Source organism: Amphibalanus amphitrite, unplaced genomic scaffold, assembly GCF_019059575.1.
Source record: "Amphibalanus amphitrite isolate SeventyFive unplaced genomic scaffold, NRLGWU_Aamphi_draft 000857F_arrow, whole genome shotgun sequence".
Lineage (NCBI taxonomy): Eukaryota > Metazoa > Arthropoda > Thecostraca > Balanomorpha > Balanidae > Amphibalanus > Amphibalanus amphitrite.
The window spans coordinates 46656-71741 of NW_024882351.1; the positions used below are offsets into that span (position 1 = coordinate 46656).

The 25086-nt window shown below is 50.3% G+C and overlaps 1 protein-coding gene across 1 annotated transcript in view; it reads left to right on the forward strand.

Moving 5' to 3' along the window:
* LOC122367204 (zwei Ig domain protein zig-8-like) overlaps window positions 1-24414 on the forward strand; it is a 55839-nt gene extending 31425 nt beyond the window's left edge. The window contains exons 2-7 of the mRNA XM_043340105.1: window positions 14170-14336; window positions 20976-21107; window positions 21661-21739; window positions 22535-22633; window positions 22997-23179; window positions 24286-24414. Of these exons, the coding sequence (XP_043196040.1) occupies window positions 14170-14336; window positions 20976-21107; window positions 21661-21739; window positions 22535-22633; window positions 22997-23179; window positions 24286-24395 (770 nt within the window). The 3' untranslated portion in view covers window positions 24396-24414. The remainder of the gene's footprint in view (window positions 1-14169; window positions 14337-20975; window positions 21108-21660; window positions 21740-22534; window positions 22634-22996; window positions 23180-24285) is intronic.
* Window positions 24415-25086: the final 672 nt, after the last annotated feature.

Below are 25086 nucleotides of genomic sequence, written 5' to 3' on the forward strand. Positions count from 1 at the left end.
AGTGGTTCGGGCGCTTTTCAAAAATAGTACCGGACGCTGTTCCTCTTGTGACGTCATAGCTCCATGACCTGACCTGACCCGGTCAAGTTTCTTATACCATATGATAGCCAATACTTGCCCCAACATGCATGGGAAGTTTCATCACGATCCATCAACCGATGACCGTACCACCTGCAGGAAACCTCGGGCATTGGCACTCAGTTTGTGAAAATCCGGCCGGAGGCTGTTCCCTTTGTGACGTCATAACTCCGTGACCTGACATGACCCGGTCAAATTTTTTTTTTATCAAAAGATGCGCAAGGTTTGCCCCATAAGGTACCCAAAATTTGGCGGCGCTGCGTGCCGCCGTTTTTGCACTATTTCCGAAAATCCTCAGGGGGGGGGGGTTGCACCAACCCCCCCCCCCTATATGGGCGAGGGTTAACTCTTAGCCACAACCACATTTACCAATTGTAAGCAAGTATATATGAATGTGCTATGTGTATATATGTTGTGGACGCTGAGTAGTGAGTACCTACTTACCAGGAACGTTATCAGGTAAGCAAATCGTTGTCAGTCCGACGAACTTGACCCTGGCGTCTAAAGGGTCTGTTCTTGACACTTCAGGCTTGTCAGGGGCACCAAAGTCCTTCCAGGGACACCACAAACCTGTCAGGGGCACCTACGGCCTTGTAGGGGCGCCACAGGCCCGCCAGGGGCACCACAGGCCTGCCAGGAAGCAGGGGCACCACAGGTCTAGCAAGTATACACGACAGGCCTGTCATGGGCACAACGGGCCTGTTGGGCCCATGAGCACCCCTAGGGGCAGGGGCACCACAGTCCTTCCAGGGGCACCGCAGGCCTGTGAGGGGCACCAGCGGCCTAGCAGGGGCACCAGTCAACACAGGCCTGCCAGGGGCACCACAGACCTGCCAGGGGCACCAGAGGCCTGCCAGGAGCACCACCGACCTCGCAGGGGTAACTTGGGCCTGTCAGGGCCCAGGGGCACCACGGGCCTGTCGAGAGGCACTTCAGGTTTTTCAGGGGCACCATAGTCCTCTCCGGGCGCAGGGGTAGCAGGGGCACCAGAGCCAGGGGCACTACAGGCCTAGCAAGGGCACCACTGGTCTATCAGGGGCACCACGAGTCTGTCATAGCCAGGCATCTCAGGCTTGTCAAGGCCCAGGGGCACCACAGGTCTGTGAGGGGCACCAGCGACCTAGCAGGGGCACCAGTCAACACAGGTCTGCCAGGGGCGCCACAGACCTGCCAGGGGCACCACAGACCTGCCAGGGGCACCAGAGGTCTGCCAGGGGCACCACCGGCCTCGCAGGGGCACCTTGGGCCTATCAGGGGCACCACGGGCCTGCCGAGGGGCACTTCAGACTTTTCAGGGGCACCAGTCCTCTCCGGACGCAGGGGTACCAGCGGCCTAGCAAGGGCACCAGAGGTCTGCCAGGGGCACCACAGGCCTAACAAGGGCACCACGGGCCTGTCAGGGGCATCTCAGGCTTGTCAGGGCCCAGGGACACCACAGTCCTTCCAAGGACACCGCAAGCCTGTCAGGGGCACCAGAGGCCTGCCAGGGGCACCACAGGCCTAGCAAGGGCACCACTGGCCTGTCAGGGGCACCTCAGGCTTGTCAGGGCCCAGGGGCACCACAGTCCTTCCAGGGGCATTACAAGCCTGTCAGGGGCACCAGAGGCCTAGCAAGGGCACCACAGGCCTGCCATGGACACCACAGGCCTGCCAGGGGCACCACCGGCCTTGCAGGGGCGCCTCAGGCCTGTCAGGGGCACCACGTGCCTGCCGGGGACACTTCAGGCTTGTCAGGGGCGTTACAGTCCTGTCAGGGCCCAGGGGCACCAGACCCGTGGTGTCCCTGCTAGGCCTGTGGTGCCCCTGGCGGTCCTGTGGTGCCCCTGTCAGGACTGTGATACCCCTGATAGGCCGGGGTGCCCCTGGCAGGTCTTTGGGCCCCCGGGCCTCAAGGGGGGGGCCATGACCCATGTGACCCCCCTCTTGGATCCGCCACTGATTTTGTGATTTTTTTAGATAGAATTTCTGTTTGCTTTTGGCTTGTTGTTATCCAGTAAGGATTTAAAAAGGTGGTGCATATTTGTGCTGGACGACTTTTCAACGCAACACTTTAAACATGAAATTATCATATGTGTCGTATACCTAGATAACAACACGTTACCACTCACTTGAGCTGGCTGGCGAAATGGCTTTGTTGATAATAATAACAGCTTTGATAAGTCGCAGATCTTGTGCGAACGATAACATTACTTTTTATTGGTTCTAGTGAGACAGACACAAATTGAATTTTGCCTGTTCTCGTTGTACGGCTGCTCTGTATATTTTTCAGCTACATATCATTATAGTTACGTTGAGTAGATAAGATTCATTGCTGAGCTTAAAAGTAGTCGGTCATACAAACCGTTCGAGTCCTGGCGCCGATTATATCTAACGTTTTCAGCAATCATTTTCAACTCCGAATACTTCCCAAGCAAAGCGTGATGATGGAAGGCCGGCATTTTGTTTCGATAATAAATTGTTCATAGATGTTACCAACGACAGGGTCTATCAATATGGAGGTGAAGTTTCGCCCATGAAGTAGATTTCAGCGGCTACTCCTACCATTCAGTTGGGAAGCCCTAAGACCTAAGAAATTAACAATACATTGTTACAACATTCACTACCTATTAAAACAAAGTTTGTATGCAAATATATGTAAATCCAGAAAAGATTTATTAGTTAGTGTGAGTGTGTTATACTTGTAGGCAAATAATTGTATTTGATTTTAGCACTTGCACAACCGTAATACTCCTTAGATACACCTACATGCAGCCCTTACAAATGTTTCTAATTACATGCTGTAATGTGTTTTGAAGTATGAATCCTGTTTCTGAACGGTCGAGAGTCGGCACCCACCCTGCCCTGGCTCCGATGAACCAGCAGCAGACCACAGTCCGCCCCGGTCCATGTCGCGGCTCTGACGGCCGCTGTCGGTACCCAGAACACGCGCCGATCCCCAGACTCCGCAGTGGACGGGCGCCGACAGCCGCCGACCTCTCCGAGTCCGTCGGCCGGCCTCGGCGGGCCCCTCCACCCCGTCCCGCGCGTGACCTGACCTCCAGCCCACCCCGGACCGCGCCGGACGCCTCTCAACCGCACCATTCGAATTCTGTCCGGCCATGTGAAGTAATCGGTGCTCCCCGGGGGCGCGGGGAGGGGCGGGAGCGGCCCAGGGCGCGCGACTCGGGTCATCAGGCAGCAATAGCGTCGACAGCATCATCGGCGTCGGCGACAGTGGCTCGTCGAGGTCGACAGGAGCGATCTGGCCGGCGGCTGGCGAGCGTCCAGGGCGCAGTTTTCCCGGCGGTTATGAGCGCCATGGCACAGGCGCGGCGCCGCTGAGCGCCGAGTGGAGTGCTGGTGATCACGGCGAATATCCTCGGCTCGGTGGCCGACGGGAGTGTACTGGATTCATCCGAGAAATACCGGCTGCAGGAGACAACTCTGTCCCAAATACCGGGACAAGCTGGCCGCGAGAGCAATCCATGAATGGTATATTGTAAAATTGACATTCCGGGTAGACAGAAGATAGAAATGCAAATAAAAACCAAGGTTAATTGAATCGGTTCTACCTAAACCAATCTTCTATCGGGCAATGCTGCTATTTTTGGCAGCTTAACTTGCTACTTAGTGAAGCAGCCATCATTGACTAATGAAAATGTCACTTCTATCAGAGCAGACCGACGATTCCCGGCCGGGATGCGTCACCGACTCACCCGGCTGCGTCTTGGATGGAATTCAGCCAGATTAATTCTGCCTCGTACTCCCTCCGGCTTGTTGGAATAATCCTGTCGTGAGTAACTCAGTCTACCTACCTCGCTGTCGGCGTGGCGGGCTCGCCAGCACTCTGAGCACCCCTGAGCCGGGCCCGCCGGCGCGGCGCTCCTCGGCAGCGGTGCCGGCGGCGCTGGCTGCTCGTCGCTTCTCCTCCGGCCGGAGCGGGACGTATCGGCACGGCTGGTCGCGTCGTAAGCGGCTTAGAAGAGCCGCCGGAGGCGACTTCTCGGCCGACTGATTGCCGAAGATTCTGCCAGCGGCGCCGGCCAGAAATACCGGTCGCGGATAGCGCGGATTGTGAGAGCACGCCCAGCGCCGCCGCCGCTCTCTGCAGTGCCGGCTAGTCGTTGGTGATTTGATAGCTGCGCAACTCGCAAGTGGTCATCGTGCTCGCCGCGGATTTAGTGTTTGGACAACTGTATGCTGTTAGAGGAATGGACAGCTGTCTCAGCCGTCGGATATACACGGCTGACGCAAGACTGGCCGTTGTTGTTAAATGCTCGACAGGACGACGACAGCGGACGACTCATTTGTGGATAATAAATAAACTTCTAAATTCTCGGCTCAATCTAAATTCATTCTTCAGTTATGGGGAGATAAATGTTGTAAACGCATCAATATTCGAAAGTTATTAGAGAAGACAATCACTTTTGCTACGCCGTTTTTCATGAGAAGAACGGAGGGAGTCGTTTTTCCACCCATTTTAACCCGATTTGGATGGTCGCGCCGCGGACTGCGCTCCGCTCTGCCGCCGCGGACTGTGCTCCGCTCTGTCGCCGCGGACTGCTCGGCTCTGTCGCCGCGGATTCGGGTCTCCAGTTCTCCGGCTACCTCCCGCTCGGCTCCGGCTCCGGTTACCGCCGCTCGAGCCGCCCCGGCGCGCGCCGTCCCCTGACGCCGGCGCCCCGTCTCTACCGTCATCGCGGCGCCGACGTCGGGTCGTCACATCCGGCCGTCTCCGGTGGCGGAGCGTCGCTCTCCGATCACTAATGACCTCCGACGGCGGCAGCACGCGCTAATTCCCAGCCCCGCGCCAGAAACGGCCGCTGGCAGCCAAACACAGCGATTAAGGATGTCTTAATCGAGCTAGACACGACCGCGTATGGCCCACTCTCGGCCAATGACCAGCCATCGCCAAATTACGAACCGAATTACGGACATTTCGGCGGGCAATAGGCGGCAATTATTCAACATAAGGCCCGTTTGAAGCCATTTCAGACGGATGTAATTGGCGAAGATATAAAAGCAATGCAAGGCACGCTGCTGTTTACAGTAATTCTACTCGTTTTGCAACGTACCGTAATGTGAAAGCGAGGCTGCGGAACTTCAATCTGCCAGCGTACGATGTGTGTGTTATTTCGGGCGAGAAACCCCATCACATTTCTTGGAAACGTCCACGCATTAGTTACGAAAAACAGCGCGAGGTTTGTGTACGGTTCAGTTGGGGTAACTTAATTAGCAAACAAAATGCTGTCTCAACTCATTGGGTGGTAGGTGCATGGTGACAGTAAGAATCCAAGTAATCTTACATTTTGTTTCTCGCAATAATTAAAAGTGCAAAAAGAAGCATGTGATAATGAGGTTTATATGAGCAAACTTACATATGCGTTTATGATTAGAAATTACATGATGGAACGAGGATGCGTTGACTGCCATCGTGTATTTGTGGCAGACTGAAAAAATCCCCCTTTCGCACCAAGACATTTGCAAAGCGCACTATGCGCAAAAGGAGTAAACACCATATGCAAATAACGAATTTGACGACCGGCTATTCCCATTTAAAATGACAGTGCCATGATATATGTACTGCGACGCAACTGCAAAAGCGAGAAACTTGCAAATTTGACGAGGCATTAACAACGAAGCTTATTTAGAAAATGAGCGTTCCCTGATAACCATATATCGATAATCAATGGTACGCAATTCCGCAAAGTACTTACATTAGCGGTATGGTTGACGCGGTTTAAATCCGCAAGTTGGTTGTGGATGTCCCCGTAAAATTGTCCTCTGAATGTTTTGTCGGCAACATGACTGTAGTCTGTAACTACGACCTTCTGGCCATCACGGCATGCTACACACGGCGCCTGGATTTACTTACATCATCCTACACGGATCCTGTTCTGCGGATGTGAGATCCCTCGCCGCCCGTTTGGCTCGATCTGCCGATCGGTTGCAGGGTCGTCCGTCACTGTCTCGGCAGTCGGCGGCCCTCTTCAGCCGGCAGCCGAGCCTCCTCGAGTGGCAGCGCCCGTGACCTTCCAACTGGAACCGGGCCAGCCAGCCGCTCTCACCAGCCGTCTCCGGATACTCAGCGCTGGTCAATCCAACGCTGGTCAATCCAACGCTAGTCAATCCAACGCTGGTCAATCCGGCGCTGGTCAATCCGGCGCCCGGCGACGCCGGCACACCGGACCGGCAGTCTGCAGTGACCGCTCAGACTTTGTTCATCTTCCGCAGAAGACCCCACGGCCCACATGTCACCAAAATTCTTCAAAAGTTCTCAGATGTCTTCGCTCGTCCTCAGGTGTCTTCGCTCGTCCTCAGGTGTCCTCCATCGAACTCGGACAACTCTAGTAGACCTCTCATTTTCAGCACTCTGTCTCGGCATTTTCCCGTCGTTATATTCAGTCGTCCATCCTCAGGATTCTCTAAGACGTCCTCAACCACGCGTTTCCATGGGGCCAAGACGCGAGTGGCTGATTCAGGCCGGCGCAGGACCTGGCGCTGACACTCATAATTAACAGTCGGCATAATCGCTGGTCATCACTTTCAGAGACCATTTGCCACCATACGTGCGCTACGTGTGCCGGCTCTGCCGTGGGTGCGGGATATTACAGTTGATCTCGAATGAGGCGTCGTTAGGTTTTATATGCATGCATAATTGCATAATGATAGAAGCATGTGATAAAATTGAGAGCTCACTAAGCTAACTAAGCAGGCATGGCTTGACCTTATCCTGCAAGAAATATTTAAGCGTCATCTAGTCCAATCATCTAGCAATGCATTATGCATACCCAGTACTGCATCGCCCACATTTTCCTTATATGTACATGTTTTGGATCCCATTGCCGACCAGCCTACCATAGGCCCCCTGCCTGGCCGGCGGGGACAACATGGCGCACCGCGACTGCTCGTAGACACCCACTGTCACTGACTCTGAGAACGGCATTGTGAAACGCGTCCACCACATATTGATTCACCACCATATTCCTAAAATGCATGATAAAGTGTTCTGCAAACTGCTCAGGTAGGCCATCGATCAATGCCGTTATTGGCTCACTTAATTCATGTCCCCGTAAAGCTGCAGACAAAATGTTTCGGCCATGCAATGGCTCTGCGGTGCTACCAACCAGCGAATAGCGCTGTCTGCAGCATTGATTCAAGCTGCAGTCAGTGGTGGCGCCAGTGTTGCGTGTTAGAGGTGGCAAAAGATGAAAATTTTGGGAACCATACTCGAACCAGACCCGGCTGGACATTTCTGGAACCAGTCGGACCCGGTCTTAAGTGGAACCGGAACCAGTTGGACCCGTTCCCCGAAAGTCAATTAATACAAACCACTTGTAGGTATCATTAGTTGCATCATGTAAAACAGCCTATTTCCCACTGGGAATAGGTACTCATGAGCTAGGCACTGTGTGCAAAGAAACATTCACTTCATTCACTTCACATTTTGCAATAATGTGTAGTGTGCAAGATGTATAGTTTATGGTAGGACCCGGTTGGACCCGTTAGAAAATTTCCAGGAACCGGTTTGGACCCATATGGGTCCAGACTGGTTCTTTGGACCGGGTCCTCGGGTCCACATTTTGCCACCTCTAGTTTCGGGTGTTCACCCTCAGCAGTAGCGGCTTGCGCGAATACATAAGAGGCGAGTTGCGAGAACAAGTCCTTCAAGTAAATAACAACAGTAGTGCTTTCCGTGAATGGAAAATAAAAAAGAAAACTTTAAAACACCATTACTGAATGTATACTTATATGGTTGGTTATAATTGGTCACTTTGCAAACCACCAAGGCATATGCGTCATAACACTTAAAGTGACCCGAGAGGAAAAATACAAATACAAAGTGCATAGTTTGTGGTACCAATTAATAATTTCAGGTTACCTGACGGGGTCGTGTCTTCCTGACAGACATTATCTGTCTCAAGAGTCCTATCACAGACACTCAAACCGAATCCCAGTGAACAAAAAGACACGAGAGGAAAACCGCTACCTTCGATAGCGCTGCGGTGTGTACCGAATTGACCAGGCAATGGCTGTTTGTGTGCCGAGTTTAGCGCTCCTAAAGCCGACCTTTACCGACCATTTTGTGAAGGAACTCGTCTGATAATGGTCCCTTTGGCGGCCGCTGGGATTTCCAACAGTCTGTACTGAGCCGATCCGCTCACAGGGTGGAGCGGGATGCGGTGGTGCAGCTGTGTGCAGCTTTGGGGCAGACAGAATGGCTGGCATTGCAGTGGTCATTTGACAATAACTTGAGAGATTTATTAGAGAAGGTTTTACGATTTTATGACCGAGTAAACAAGTAATGATAATATGAATAAAAACGAGGAAATAGCAATAACTAGGCACCAGCGGCTGGAGGCTGCACAGCGCACATTCCACATAATGGCTGTTTGCCGTGTTAAATATTGACCCGCTTAAGTTTCTATGCACATTGCACAGCTAAATGAAAAGCACTGTCAGCGGGACATATTCAACTGCAACCGTTCCGTGAACGAATCAGAGCGAATGGACAGTGGCTTGCTGTTCACTTTGGGCGCCATCTCAGAACCATACCCATTACTGTTGGGTGTCCGTGCTCAGTGTCAGTGCGGGTCTGTTTGGCCACCCGGCAGCCTTTTTACACTCCTCTGTCCGATGGTTGGGGTCTGTTCAATGTCTGTGTCGGAGATCGGAACGGTCAGAAAGGTCAGGGTCCACAGTTCAACCACATGTGCTGGGAGGTTTTGCACTCTACGTCTAGGCTGTAAAAAGGTCGGCTGTACCCAGGTGATATTTTGGTTGTGAAGGAGCATGTTGATTCTTCTTTGAGTAAAGTAAGCAAATATTCTCTTAGCAGCTGAAATAAAAACAATTTTGAGAAAAAATTGTAATCATATTTCATTTAATACAATTTTTGACGATTTACTATTTCTGTTAAAAAAGAATTATTAATTGCGCGCTTCACTTTATTTTATTAACTGCATAACCGAAGTAATGAGTAGGCATATGCAGTATGCACGTCCCACATTTATGTTTTAGCGCTCGTCACCGACCGCACAAAGCATTTCATCTCTATCTGCGTGCATTTACCTCACATGGGCCATGTCGCCGTCCCGGCCGTAAAACAACCAATGGCTCCACTCTTCCTGCTAGGCGAATGAACAATGCGCGCTCTGCCTCTTCAATCTCCGGAATGTCTGCCTTGTTCTGGGCGCTCATCTCCGCCGGCGCCGTCGGCCGGCCCAAAACTATCCATCTAATCTAGTCGGCTGCCGCAGACCCGGACCTGGGCCGCGGTGCGGCCGGTGAAAACCGCGGAACGCTGCCGCTCGCGCCGGTCTGCAGTCCGCCGCGGCACCGGGCGGGCGTGTCTCTGGTGTCCTACCTTGGCCGTGATATAGGTAGAGGTCCGGTGGAGCCAGCCAGATATGAGTGAGTAGGAGAACCAGACGGTGTTCAACTTAATGATGAAGTGGCCTCCAGCTGACGTCTAGCTGGAATGCCTCGCGAGTGGTTTCGCGTATATCCTTTGAGTTGTGATGAAGGCAAGCGATGCTTGACGGACGTTTAGGTGAACAGAACCGTGTGTTCGCTGCACAGAAAATGACAAAAAGAGTCGGGCCGCCGACTCTTTTTTCAGTCGCACCTTACTCGTAGACTCAAAGCCTGACATTAGTTGACAAATGCCGGTGACTTCAGCAAGAAAAGATGCAGAAATGCTGTCCATGGAATTACGCGATACGCATGGACAAGCAGATGTGTGGATCGCCCATGATCGTAAATACAACGCAATACAGGCTGGTCGTCCGCAGGCCGTGCGGCTCACCGTTTGGCGTGGCCGACACTGCGCTCTGATATATGTCAGAGAGCTCACCATTATCCATCGGGCTGCCATCAGTCAGTACATTAGTTAATGGAGGCCAGTGATCACTCGACATGTAGTCACTGCTCATCGAAAGATGTGTCCGCACCATAATGGACACGGTCCCATCAAAGCAGAAACCCCCGCCAAAGACACCAGCGCGGCGCATGAGCCATTAGTTCCCCGTCATGTCCGTTCATAAAATGTATTATTCATACCAAACCAGGGTCCCATTATTTCCCTATTCCTTCTAATAAGTTCCAATTAGTCAGTTTCAAGGCACGCCGAGTCTGACTTACCGGCGGCCTTTGATTGAGAGTGGACATTATTGGCGCAAACCGGGCCACATGTCCGGATCGCGTGTGAGTCCCGGCGGCCGGGTAGATTGAGTACCGTTATAGTTCGGTAATTAGCGGCGTATAATCAGGGGGATAGAGCCAGTAAACAGGCCCGTGTGGTCTCACCCGGCGCCGGCCGACCGCCGCCGCGCCCACCAATAATTACTGACCACCACCGCCATTATTTAGCAGCCTGGGAAGCTGCACGCACGCCAGTGTCCGGCGGACACATTGTCGGACAGCCGGACAATCGGACAACCGGACTGTGGGGCCGACCTTCCTGGAAACGGACACACAGACGCACACATCGAGGAAGTCATACGGAAGGAAAGTGATAATTCAGTGGAGGGCCAGTCGCAATTCGAAATATTAACCAACGGGCAGGCTACTCAACGCAAAGTCCGAGGAGCAAATCTAAATGAAATTTTTGTTGCCAATGGACTGTGGTGAGATAGAAAGAAAAATGGGAACAAAACAAAACGGAAGTAAGTGAAATTGGTGCAAATACCAACAGTGATAAAGGAACACGTGAAACGAAAAGGATAAAAGAAGTGAGTACGAAAGACAAAAGGCAAGAAAAAAGTCATTAAAATTCATAAAACGATGGCACGACTGGTGGCAGCGTAAAAGAAAAAAACAGGTATTTAAATTTAACGCTTACGAAACCTTCAAACTGCTCTACGAATTCAAGCATCCTATGTGATCGTTCGCACTCCTTTTCTCGTGGTTAGCCAACTTAAGGACAAAGTTCCAGCAATTAGCCTAAGTTCGTGACAAAGCGAAGCTAGAATTCTTTGACACACTGGTCTGTTGCGTTAGCGGAACGAACAAAATGTGCCGGATAGCTGTCGTCAGCGCTGTAAGTGTACTAATGCTGAAATACGGCCAGGTTCATTGGGCAATATCGGTCTCGAAGAGCGCTGGCACACCTTGTAGGCCGTTCTGAATGGACCATTAATTGCTTCTTAATGGCGCTTAAGCTGAAGCCACGCCACACAGATTTTAAACTAGGCATGTTGTGAGTAATTACAGACCGTTAGCACCTGTCTAAGTTCTACTCATTGATCCATAAACCATAAACACCCGCTCAAGAGTGGCACAGTCGGGCAGTTCGCGGACATGGCTGGCCGCTGGGCTCGGGTGGTGTTACTAACAGGGCCCGGGCGCCACCAGCCGCCGTACGGTGGGTGAAGCCAGCCCGCCACTCACAGAAACCCCAGTCAGCTCGTAATGACCGCTCCCCGGGCATTCAGGGCCGCCGTGGGCTTCAAACGGGACGCCGGTTCATCAGAAGGGCCGGCGGTATGATTCTCGGCTCGACTCAGTGTGCGGAGCGCAGCCGGCCGCCTAACGACGTCTTAGAGCCGAGCGGCGCGACGTTTTTGGAGGGCGCTCAGCCCTCAGTGAGTATACCTACTGACCGTGTAATGAACCGCACGGTTCAGACCTGCACACGAGAGAACTGGAATAAGCCGTTTTGCAGGCCCACTTGTTCAAAGGAGACTTGGAGCATGTACATGGCTGTAAACACGACTCCAATTGCCTTTTGTTTACCCCTTAGTTTAGCGCTGCACAGGGGCAAACAAAGGACGTTGTTTATGGAAACGAATTTCAACAAGGCTGCATAATTTAATATTCCAAGCATCGGTAATCTAGGATGCCTGCTCAATCAGCTGTAGTGCATCAACGACCAACGTTTTATGCAAATGTTTGTTAATTCGCACATGTCATTTAGGGGTGACGGGGAGTTGCTACGACTTCCTCTCGATTCAACATTTGTGATCATTATTGGGCAGGGCGTAAGAAATCCACCGTACCAAGGCGCTGGTACAGCCCACCGCTAAAGTAATGTAGGGTTTTACCAATCTCAACGGTTGGCTTTGAATGGCGATTGTTTAGTGCGGAGTAATCGAAAAGATGTCATTAGCTAAAGTTGCAGCTGCAAGGGTGACGATACATATAAGCTACATTCAAAGCTTCACTGTAGTCTGGCTAATCGTTCCTAAGCTTCAGAAGCAGAACATACTCATGACTGAAACCCTACATTACTTCTGCTGTGGACTGTACAATTATGCCACAATTCTCAAGCATCCACGGTCAACAGAAATTAGAATAGAGTGGGTGTTCAATGTTCAAAACATTTGACATTGTCTTAATTTGTATACCTTTATATTTACATACTTACTTAGCACGAGAAATGACTGGATTACCCAGCTGATCGGAAATAAGACAGACCTGTCTGGCCGGTGGCAGGTCACCTCATGGAGTGCCAATCATCGTTTATCCGGCTGACCGGCGCCGGCCGAGAACCCTCCAGCTGCTCGGCCAACTGCACAATGTCATAGCCATTTGTTATTGACCGGCGCATTGACGTGAGAACTAAGCCAGCCGAAAGTCGTTCCAGCAGAACTCACGACGATCACCGGCTGTGTGTGGTCGGTGTGACCAACCGGCCTTCGGTGTGACCAAAAGCCGAGAGGCTGTTATGCGAAAAGAGAGGGTTGTGTAAGATTAAAGCGTTTGCAAGCTTGGGATGAAAATTACAACTTTGTTTTTAAACGTTCGAGTGATTTGACTGGTGAGTCTGATGGAATAGTGAATAAACTTTCAGTGCCATGACGCATTCTGCTGGAAGGCGTATCAGTCAAGCGGAGAAGACCCGTTCGCGAGCCTACTCTGAAAGAAAAACAGACCGCCAAAAAATAATCCCGTCAGGCATAAAAAAAAATATATTATGGCACGTCAGAGATCAAGAACCCGGTACGACGGCCTTGGGTTGGGTAACTAATCAGAAAAATGACGCAACCATGACGGAAAATAATGAGCATCCTCCGCCACCAGGGACACACTGGTGAGCCGTGCCGTCTGCCCACCAACCATGGCAGCTGCGGCACGCTGATTACGACCAGAATAGAACCGATGATCATCCCTCCCGAGCACCAGTAGTGATATACTCGTGTCAGGTTATATGTTTTTTAGCATTTACTTAAGGACAGGTACAGTTTGGACCTCAATGCACGGCTGTTAGACTTTATCAATTCGCACACATGAATTTTGTAAATGGTGTAATGTGTAATGTGTATCATCCTGTATAGTTGCATATTCATGGCTAGAAGGCTACATTGAAACGTTTCATCCACTACGAATACGGGACAAACTAAATGTGCTGGGTGAGCGTCTGAAACTGAAGGCTGGACGAGGCTGGCGTGGCGTGCCGAGACTCACAAGTTTCCCGCACGCGCAGCACCGCTCCGACGAAGATTTATGAACGTATTTTCACCCTTGGCGCGGTATGGAAGTTCCCTAGATAAGGAAAATTAGCCAGGTTTGCATTTAGCCCAGGCCTGAAATTCGTGGAGCACCCGAACGAACCATCTCAGTCTACCGGCCAAATTTACCCTGGCTGGCTCGCAGATCGTAGCTAATTATTTCCGCACAGATAGCCGAGCCAGAGCGGTTATGCGTTTTGGCATCATAAATTAGCTATGATTGCGACAAGATATAACATTGGAAAATAAAAGATAAAAAATAATCTGCCCTTTTCTTTCCAAAACGCCTAGAAATACATCCATACGAATGATATACTAATTGCCTATCTACACAGTTATTATTTTAGGTTACCGCCTTACAACCAACCACCCTAGTTAATGCTAAGCGACACTCCATAGCCACACAGCCAGGTAAGTCCTCCGTCTGACCACGCGACTACTGACTGACCTCCTTGTCTGACCACAAGACCTCTGTATCTGACCATCTGATCCCACCGTCCGACAATGTGACCCATCCGACTGACCTGACCCGTCTGTTGACTCCAGAACCCTACGACCACCATAACCCCTCTGTCTGTCTCCATGACCCCTCTATTGACCCCACGACCCCTCTGTTTTGACCCCGTGACCCCTGTCACTGACCTGTGTCACTCTCTTTCAGCGAGTGTCGCCGAGCCGGTGGTGGTGGGTGCCTCGGATTACCTCGGAGGGGCCGGCAGCTCGGGTCAGATGCCGCGCCTGGAGTACGGAGGCACGGCGAATGTCACGGCCAGCGTGGGACAGACGGCCCGCCTGCTCTGCCGCATATACCACCTGGGCGAGAGGGCGGTGAGTGGCGGTTTGCACCTCTGTACCTGAGAGAGAGAGAGAGAGAGAGAGAGAGAGAGAGAGAGAGAGAGAGAGAGAGAGAGAGAGAGAGAGAGAGAGAGAGAGAGAGATGCGAGCGGTGAGTGGTTTACACCTCGGATACCTGATGAGGAGTTGTGAGGGGTGGTTTGCATCTCTGATACCTAGGGGAGAGGGCGATGAGGGGTGGTTTGCACCTCTGATACCTGGAGAGGAGCTGTGAGGGGTGGTTTGCCCCTCTTCTTCGTGGAGGGAGTCAATAATTGCGCTGCTTTAGAATCTAAATAAATGGCCGTGATTTGGCAACTCTAATATAAAAAGGGTTATAAAATAATCCTATGCAGCCAACTTGAACGCACGCCATGGTTCATGACAAAGGAATAGTGTGGGCCATCTTTGTAATTCTGCACTTCCCTGAAAAGTTAGCAGCGAATAATCGATTATCGATTCGTACCCTTCTACCTCTACCAGGAAGAATTCGAAATGAGTGACGTATGTCTTCTCCTGAGAACCGACTGTGAGTTACAGATTCTCTACTACTGCTGCATTTGAGAGCGACTGTATACATTATAAAGAACCCACTCTAGCTCTGGAAAAGGTGTGGATTTAAGTTGACGAAACTGACCGTGGCTGGTCAGTTGTGTGGCACAGAGTCAAGTGTCTGAGATAAAAGTCACGCTTGTCCCGCGGCAAATAACTAGTCCTGTACAAGAGTAGGACGCCGAGCCGGTCGTTCAACTGACAGTCTTTGAAGTCTTGATATTGATTGTGCGGCATCATTGCCATGGCCCATGGCACTCAAAGCATTATTTGCTCTCACTGGCATAAGCGAGTACAGCATTTCTACTCCTCAGGCGTATTGATTTTCCACACAAGACACGCATGATGCATACAAATGGCAGCACGCAAATCTCATTTATGACTTTCAACCAATTATGCGTGACATCTTTCCTCGCCATCAGCTGAAAACAAACTTCCAACAGAAAAACAGCAGCATAATCCTACACCCAAAATAACTGAATCCCCGCACTGCGGTGTAGTGTCCCACTTTTCCCCCGGTATGTCTAGGAAAAGTCCCGCGCGGAGGGAGGCGGACAGCCGGCGGGCGCCCCCCCCCGCCCCGCCCGGGCGGGGCGGGGCGGGTGTGATGCTCGCACATCCACACCCTTCTGCGGGCTGGGACGCCGGCCAGCCTAGATTACACACGGAGCGCTGGCATTAGCCGGTCGATTTGTTTGGTGAGTCCACTGCCGGCGGGGAGGGGCGAGAGACGACTTTTACCGGGTGTCCCGCAGAGGATGGGACCTGGAGAAGGTTGGATGAAGGGAGGCTGGGTCGAGTCTGGAGTGTTATTTGGGATCATGTGGGTGTTGGACTAATTTAGTCAGCTGTGGTTTGAAGTTGACATGTAAGTACGTCAGAACTGGGGTTGTAGAATTCAAATCTGATTATCCTGAGGACGTCCAATGGCAAGAATACGGCGAGTTGAAAATTGGGGGGCCTTCGACGTGCACACCGTAAAAGTTCCTGTGGAAATGACCTGTTTTTTTGTGTTCTTATTCTGAACGGTTTGCACCTACCTTTCCCGAATGCAGACAAAAAGATGTGCTGCTTTTATTCTAGCTCAACACTTAAGATGACATTTGTAGCTCGACACCGCTTATTGGTAGCATAATGATCGCATAGCAAATGTTCGTAGTTTCGGCTGCCCAGCCGTGTCACAGCTAAGTCGATATATCGGTGGCTTCCACTTAAGAGTCATAAATGCAAAATCCGTGTCGCCGATTCATGAATACCTTGAGCTGCTTAGCACATTTCCAACTAAAGATTGAGTGAGCGTGCGTGAGCCCTCTCGTATCTCTGTGCATAATGGAAAAGCTGGTTTAATTTTTAGTGGGCATTACCTACGTCTCGAAACTAATGGAAATGTGCATCAATAGAGGCTTATGACACTGCCCTGCTTAGTTGTGCAGGTGGCCTCTCAAGTCATCAAGGGATGGCCTGGATATTCTTAGACTACAAATTCCCTACCTATACCTGGTGAACGCATTTCAATACAGAAGTAGAACTCCGTTCATCACACAGCTCGCATAGTTTTGGATGCGTTGCAGCTATATGAAGAATTATAGCTTTTATGAGATATGAATGTATAACAAATCTACATTTTACATTGTCGTGTCACGTACCCGTACTTCTCGGTATCAATTTTGTTAAGCGCTCAAATCTGACTTTTCGAAACGTAACTCTTGGAATCTTCAATCTTCCTCCATGATATTAATCGCCACGCCCCGCGTGGATTGTCCATGAAGGTAATACAATACAATACAATACAATATACGGCATCTCAAAATCATGTTCACCGATTTTAAAAACCCACGCACATTCCTGATATGAGACGATTCGCATACTCGTATCTACAAACGCCTTTCTGGGAATATTTGCAGCGTTTCCAGCTGCTTCTAGTTCTGCGCATGTTTACTTGGAAATATGCATCCAGTGGCGCGGTAAAGAGGTCGGCATAACGGACAGCTAGTTCTGCGCCGGTGGCTGTCAACCGCAGGCGATACATGCACCGAGATAAACTTAATGGAGCCGCTACTTGGGATGGCTGCGAGATTTTTTTGTGAGCGAGTTGGGAGGTAATATAAAAGTGTCGGCGAAGAGATGTAGTTCAGGTGTCAGTGAGTCCCGGTAGTGTATCACACCAGTGAGCATTGCGGTCAAATGGGGTGGCGATGAAACGTCCCGTAGCTAACCCGTCGACTGGGAAGCGATCAGATGACGATAGGGACGTAGTACGAACTGGAGCTGAAGTTTCGAAAAGTTAGCAATGACGATCGCCGTAATTAAACTTACTGTCAGACGCAATTGATCTTACAGTAGGTAATATGTAAATGTAAAATTCCTTTTTGTTGCATCTCACGCCTAAGCAATTTGTTTCTATTCAGGCTCTAGCTCGGGAAAGGCCACTGGTAATCTATCGTAACATAGAAGCTCCAGCATGTCGATAAATTACCAAAATCCTTTTTCAGTACCGACAGCAGGTCCAATGCCGTTCCTCGAAGTCCAGAGCGATATCAGTGGGTGGAAGTTGCAGGAAACGCTCAGTTCATTCGGTCTGCACTCTGCAGCGCGGGTTAATAGCTGCACTGCAACTGTCGGAGATGGACCCAGGTTCACTTTAATTATTTGTAGCTATTTCTTAAGGTGGGATGATGATAAAGCCTAGCCGTTAAATGGGCTAGTGCCACATTTTGACGCTGTCGCCGGATAATAAAATATACCTGTGGAATTTCCAGGCTAATATCCAACCAATAGGCTATATTTTATTGCACCCCAATGCTTTTTTGATTTAGAAGACATGAAAAACTGTTGAATAACACCTCCGCACATCTGCTAAGATCGCGACACCTTTATAACTCAGTGGGTTATCGGCGCCACCGTGGGCTGGTGGCCGGGTGCCGGCGGCGGCCATGGATTTTCCGCCGGCCGCCGGGCCGGTGTCGGCGCCGGCCGACTATAGATCTGCTGCCAGAATGGCCTCCTGATATCGGCAGCCGGCTGCCCCGTGTCGTGCTTAACCTTGATGGTCGAATAGCGCCGGCGGCCAGCAACGAGACCCGGCCCTTTTGCGGTGGCTCTGTGGCTAGCAGTGGCATTGTGGTAAGCAGACTGACTAATTTTGTCACATTGATGTCTACATTTTTACATCCAACATTGTCACAAGGTATGGTAATATACATACTCAAACGATATGTAATAGACAGTACTTAATTCTTATAAGAATGAATAATGAAACTAAGGCTACTTTCGTTCTTAGAAACTAGGCACTGACGCCGGGGGTTATTTTACCTGACCGACTGGCAGACAGCGCAGGGACGGACGGCGGTGATAAGCTGTCGGCGCTCGATGACAGATATATGCGACTTATAAAGCACGATCAAACCCCGTCGGCGAGCAGTGAGCTATTGGTAGTGACGTGCAGTGATGGAACAGCGCTGTCGCAGAAATGGACGACATTCAATGCCGGATCAGCCGCCGTGATGGCGGAATAGAGCATCACGGTGGTATGCATATCACATCTTCTGACCTAGCCTGAGGGCTGGTGAACGAGTGAGCTGACATAGAAACGAGCTGCGATCTGAGCTTAAGTGGTGAGCTAGCCGGGGCCGGAGCCGGTGGTGAGCTAACTACAGTCTGAGCCCTTGGTCGAGCCCTTGGTCGAGACTGGAGTTAGTGGTAAACTAGCTAAGGCATGAGGTGCAGCGATGAGTTAGCCAAGGTCTGAGATAAGTGGTGAGATAGCAAGTTCTGAGCCAGTGCTGGGCTGCTAAGATAGGCAAGTTGTAGCTACCACCGCGGAGTCACTATGCCTCTGCAGCGAGTAGAAGTCAGAGAGATAACGAGGTGCATTAGCATAGGAAATTTGTTGTTCCTACAGCCTAGTTGTAGTCATTAATCTACAACAGTATGATGGAATGGCTGAATGAAATGGGCTGTGTGGGGCAATTTCCGCCATTGTGCTGACCATGAAGCCAGTTCGGCACGTAAATCAGCTGCACTTCGCTCTATTGATCGGGCATGCCAATTCACGGCTGCATCCGTCTGGGCTGTTGTCGGCTCGCACGGCTCCCCTGTGCACTGTTACAACCAGTATAGCGCCTTTTGGGGCGACTAACGGAGCGAGGGAGGGGGTGAGTCTTGCACGTGCGAAATTTCGAGGGGGTACCTCCAACTGACTTGTGCACGGCACCCTACTGACCGGTTTCTAGCGATGTGCCAAATTTGAGCACAATCGGCCAACCCGTTCTCGAGATCTGGAAGCGGCACCCTGCACGTGCGCACGTGCAAAATGGGTCCCAACCGACTTTTGTACGGCACCCTACTAACTGGTCCCTAACCGTGTACCAAATTTGAGCGCCATCGGTCCAGCCGTTCTCGAGATCTGGAAACGACCCCTGCACGTGCGCACGTGCAACAGCACCCCAACTCTGGCACATGGATATGCAGTGCTTAGTAGGTGCCTACCTACATGCCAACTTTCAGCGCAATCGGCCAAGTAGTTACCGAGATATTGCAACAATTACAAAACTGACACCTCTTCGTTTTGCACGTGGCACGTGCATAAGGGGTCACCTACATGCATCGGGAATAGTCCAATACTTGGTAGAAGGAATGAAGCTACCGTACAAAAATTACCACGTGTAAATCGGTCAAGTGGTTGCTGAGATATAAGCCTCGCAAAAGCGTCCGCACGGCCGGCCGGCCGGCCGGCCGGCCGCTCATACTCAGAAATTTCCGTTAATCTAAGGAAAGACTACGCTCGCTTCGCTCGCTCCGTAATCAGAGCACTATATTACGACAATGGCTCGGAAACGTGCCAATCCCCGGCGCCACAACAGACAAATTAGCGGCCTGCAAACACGGCTCACCGCCTGCCGGAGGCTCGTCCGGACTTCAACAGGAGTTATTTCAGACAATCACGAATTCCTGACAACAAGAAACGGCCAGCAACCACGCTGAGCGTGCCTGGCGGCAGTCGTGTTATACTTTGTCCAGAAAAAAAAATCGTCGATCTATCGATATTACCACTTACATAATTATAAGGAATACAAATTGTCAATAAAAGCTGAGAGCGTATCTAAGAATGGATTTGTTAACGAATTCCATATGAAAATAGTTATAGCTTTGCCCCAAAGCAAGTCATGTTTTTATATTTTTATCTCTTGTTTTGTCGCTATTAGATGAGGCTAACAAACCACGGTACTATTCTATTGCAACCAGAGGATAATTATTGAAATATTACAAAGGTACATACATGCAACGTGTGACAAGCATTAGATATATTTTATTGCAATCTGGCATTGCCAACCTGATCCGATAAAAAAAAAAACAAATTGAAATGTCATGACGCTTCAATATGATCCCATATCGTCACGGTTAAACAAGAATGAATCTCTGTCGTACCCCACGTTTACAATTCATCAAGTCGATGGATGTGGAATGTATAAACACAAGATCAATCTTCGATCGTCTATATTGAAGGGCAGACGTGAAAACATACTACCTCACAATGCCATCGGGCGCCTGCAATCAATGCCATCCAAATAAACAGAGCGCCGAGTAGGTATTCCTGGACAGTCAAACATTAAAAACAGTCCAGCACGCCTCAGGGCCTTCTGTGCTGTCCACTGTCCAGCGAATGGCACATGTTGAACATGCTACGTGCAAACCGAGCAATCAAGGAGCATTTCCAGACTCGGGCTCTGCGATGTACTCTATATGATCATATGAGGTGGGCCGATGTTTAACCATCTGCATGTACTCATTAGCCATTCATGATGTTTTATGGTTAGGGATTTGACGAAATCGTAAACCTTTCCTTGTGGCGCGCTCGATTAACGAGACGTAGCCATGAATGCGTCATTGGAAAATTTAAGATAACATTCCCCAACACCTTATTCAATAATTATAATCGAATGAATTACGATTCGACTATGAGCATTATTTTAAGAAAATCGTTCCCGATTACGAGGTGCTTAGGCCCCAACATTCACCATTTTCCAGCTGAGAAACCGGCACAGCTCATCTTACCACCCGTACCTATCCTCTATTTCACAGGTCTCGTGGATCCGTAAGCGTGACCTGCACATTCTGACTACGGACATCTTCACGTACACGTCCGACGCGAGGTTCCAGGTGGCGCACCAGGAGGGCTCCAGCAACTGGACGCTGCTCGTCAACTACGCGCAGGTGAGGCGGGTGCGCCAAAACCCGGCCGTGACCGACTAATGGTGACGTTATTTCCTGCCAGAGTGAGCCATTGCGCTCCCTCCGTACTTATTGCTATTGCCAGGGAACGTAACAATGTTAGCGAGAATAATATGTGCCATGAATTTAGCTACGCCACAGGGCTTAAACATTGCAATTAGTTAATGACTTGTTTGCTGCATAACTGATTTATGAGACGAGCGATGTTCGTTGCTGCCAACGACAAAATGTGTTTGTTGTTGTTGAAATTAAAACACAAACGAGCTTCAGTTATGATCAATTGATCAATGCATTCAAAACAAACAAAAATAAAATACGTTGTTGATATATCAGGAACATTAGGGAAAGCATGACAAAATTGAACCAAAGCTATTGCTTATTCTGACCCATACGCTTTCGACATCACAATAAATGCCAAGAGAATACATTATCTCATCGCAGCAATTTTGTTCTCTGACCACATTAGAGGTGCTGGCAGCATCTTTCCCACCACTATGCCGCTGATATGACATTTTTCTCCCGTTCCTGTTCACAGACGCGCGATTCGGGCATCTACGAATGCCAAGTGAACACTGAGCCGAAGCGCTCGCTGGCTTTCAACCTGCACGTTGTGGGTGAGTGTACCGCGCACGTTTCAAAGTCTGACGAATATTCACCTCTCTCGGGTCGACTGCGCTGCGTTGGAGGAGGAGGTGTGTGTGTGGGGGGGGGGGAGCTCAGGGGCAGAGGGGGCGGAGGGAGAGGGGGCTGATCCGGCTGATGAGCCGTCTAAGCTCCAGCTGGTGGGGCCGATTACCCACCGCCCCGGCCACTTTCTTTAATATCCTGCTGAATGGAGAACCGACTCAGAACGGACGTCCCAGCCGTCAGCTCGCGTTACTGTAAACGGATGGCGCCGCCCGCGCCGGCAACCAAATCATCCAGCCACATTCCTCAGCCAGAGTTTGTATAACTTATGGCATGAACTTCGTTGTTATGAAGCAAATGCTTAAGCACATGGATAAGCTTACTACGCTGCCAAATTTTGTTAATAAATTTTGGATGGTAAAGGGATTATCTATGATCTCTACCAAATTCAAGAATTAGATGTACAGTCCACCGCTTAAGTAATGTGTGGTTGTACCAATCTCAACGGATGGCTTTGACTGACTATTTTCAAATGCAGACTGATTGAAAAGAAGACGTCAATAGATAAAATTGTAGCTGCAAGGGTGAAGATACATGTAAGCTACATTTAAAGTCTCGTTGCAGTCTGGATAATCGTTCCTAAGCTTCAGAAGCAGAACATACCCATGACTGAAACCGCACATTGCTTCTGCTGTAGACTGTACATACCATGGGTAAGCTTACCTACAAAAGCATCGTTAAGCCTTCCCTCGGCACCACTAACCTGTTTTGTTTTGTTTCAGAGTCTTTTGCAAGAATTCAAGGTCCTGGGAGAGTGTTTGCCAAATTCAACTCCATTCTGCGTCTAACCTGTGTGGTAAACATGCCCAGGAACAGCAATGGTAAGCTTTTCGGCTAGCCGCGCCATCTGGCTACCGTAATCCGTTCAATGTCAGCTAGCCAAGGACTGGCTGGCCTTTGTGTGCAGATTCGCGCATTTATTTTTTGGTAACTGTAACGGAACGCATCGTGTAATTGGCGTCTCCATTTTAATTGGAACCGTATTTTTTATGCATATTGTCTTCGCGAAAGGTTTTTGTGTACCATTTGCTTATTCACGTATGCTGTTCAATCATTGTCAATCGTTTGTTCACCGTTGCTGTTTATACGGATTTCCACGGCTCCACCTACTTTTCTTTTACCTTCCCACTCGCAGAAGTGAAGGGCTGGCCCCTCCTCTCATCCCGTCTGCCCTCCGTTTTCAGTGGAGCTGACCTGGCTGCTGGACGGCCGTCCGCTCGGGGAGGAGCGCTGGGTCACAGAGAGCTCTGACGAGTACGTCACCTCGCGACTCGTCATCCGGTCCGCAAGGGACTCCGACTCGGGCACCTATACGTGCGCGCCCACACGTGCCGCGCACGCAGACGTGCAGGTGCACGTGATCAGCGGTGAGTCCCCTCCCCCCCCCCCCTCCACGGGGAGGTCACGGGTCAGTGGTCACGTGACCTGGGCCGCCACGGTAGCGATTGGTGATCAGTTCGAGCTGTGTTCTTGGAACGGTTGCGGCACCGCGGAGGTGTTTCGGAGAAACGAGCCTCACAATGGGATGGCAGAATGCAGTAATCACGTGTTTGGTGCCATAATGAGCTCGTGCGAGACGTCAGTTCTCAGGTGGAATGGTTCTGTATCACAGCCGAACATGAAGCATGTCCAACGTCTTGAGGTAGACAATCGCCCATATTGGGCCATTCAATGGGCCGAGGGTAGATACGAACAAGAAGTAATCAATCCTAAGCCATTTGTTGATGAGGTCGGCATTGCTTATACAAGGTTAATGTGCAGTTTGCAGGCAGTCCAGAGCTGGATTAGAGAAACTAATAAGCGAATATGGAGCCGCTATTCGGCTCTACGACTGTAAAAGTGACAAATTGGCAACTTATCTACTTCTTATCATAAAATGAACTTTGAGAAATGTCATAGATTGCTGCAGGAAAAAAAAATAATTGCTAGCTTATATCGTTGCTGTACCTATTTGTCACCGTGTCAGAAATGGCGTCTCTTAGTCACTAAATTTGCCTCTTAATTTTGAATTACAACAAATGTGTCAGTACATAACGTTGACAGGAAACTCTGGAGTGTCAAACGTCCAGCTTTAGCGCTGCACATACGTCCATGGCTCTGGTTAATCCTCTTAGCCTGACACGAGCGCATTTGCATACTGCGTCTAAAACGAACAGAGTATCTCGTGAGCAACGTCATTCGAGCCGCCATTTTAGCTAATCGTTGCGTGCGGCGCTGTCCGTTTCCGGTTTGTCCTCAGGCGGCGCTGTCCGTTTTCTATTTAGCTATGGGCTGCGCTGCCCGTGTCCGTTTCCCGGCACTGTCCGTTTCCGTTTTGTCTCCGGTTTGCGTCGTCTGTTTCCGTTTATTCTCGGGCGGCGCTGTCCGTGTCTGGTTTGAGGTGTTGTCCGTTTCCGGTTGTCCCCGGGCGGCGCTGTCTGTTTCCGGTTTGTCCCCGGTCGCTGACCCAGCTGTCTGTCTGTCTGTCCGGCAGGGGAGCACCCGGCGGCGATGCAGCACGGCGTGGCCGGCGGCCAGCGCCCCGTCTGCCCGCATCTTATCCTCCTGCTCATCGGCCATGTTATTGTTGCGTGTTCTAGATAATAAACGGATGTTTTCATAAGATGATCTCTGATGAGGGATGGGCGCGGTCAGCGGCGCGGGACGATGAAATAATCCGTCGCGCGATAATCTGTTGGATGTTTGGGCTAGCGCGGATCAGTGCCTAGAAGGCAGCTGCCAGTGCGGCACGCTAAAGCGCCACTAACAGCGCTGAGGAAGTTACCATGCGTGTGAGATGAGTTGTATTCCGATGTCGCAGTTAGGCAAACGAACCAAACATTGTTCGATTTTTTAACTTTGCAACTTTCGAACAAAACAAAGAATTGAAAGTCCCAACTTGAGGTGAGAAATATAATCGGAAATAAAACCACTTTTCAACACATGTTCCAGTTTCACCTGACTCAACATCATACATACAAGTGAACTCTTGAAACCGCCATGCGTCACAATTCAAACGCCATGAGACGAGCTTCATTAGTATGCAGAGCCGGAAAAAGCTGCAATAGGACCACAAAAAGGTTATCCTTTGAATGCGTTTGCTCTTTAACGGTTTGACAGAACCGGCACGGTCCGCTGCTTGCGTCCTTTTAACGGGCGCGTAAATGAATTTAATGAGCATTACGGCGCGTAAATGGACGATCCAGAGCGCGCCAACAGTGCGATGTTTCGCATGATTAAACGGACGTGTTGATGGGCTGCCAGCGTATTCGTGGCTTATCGACAGCGTAACGTA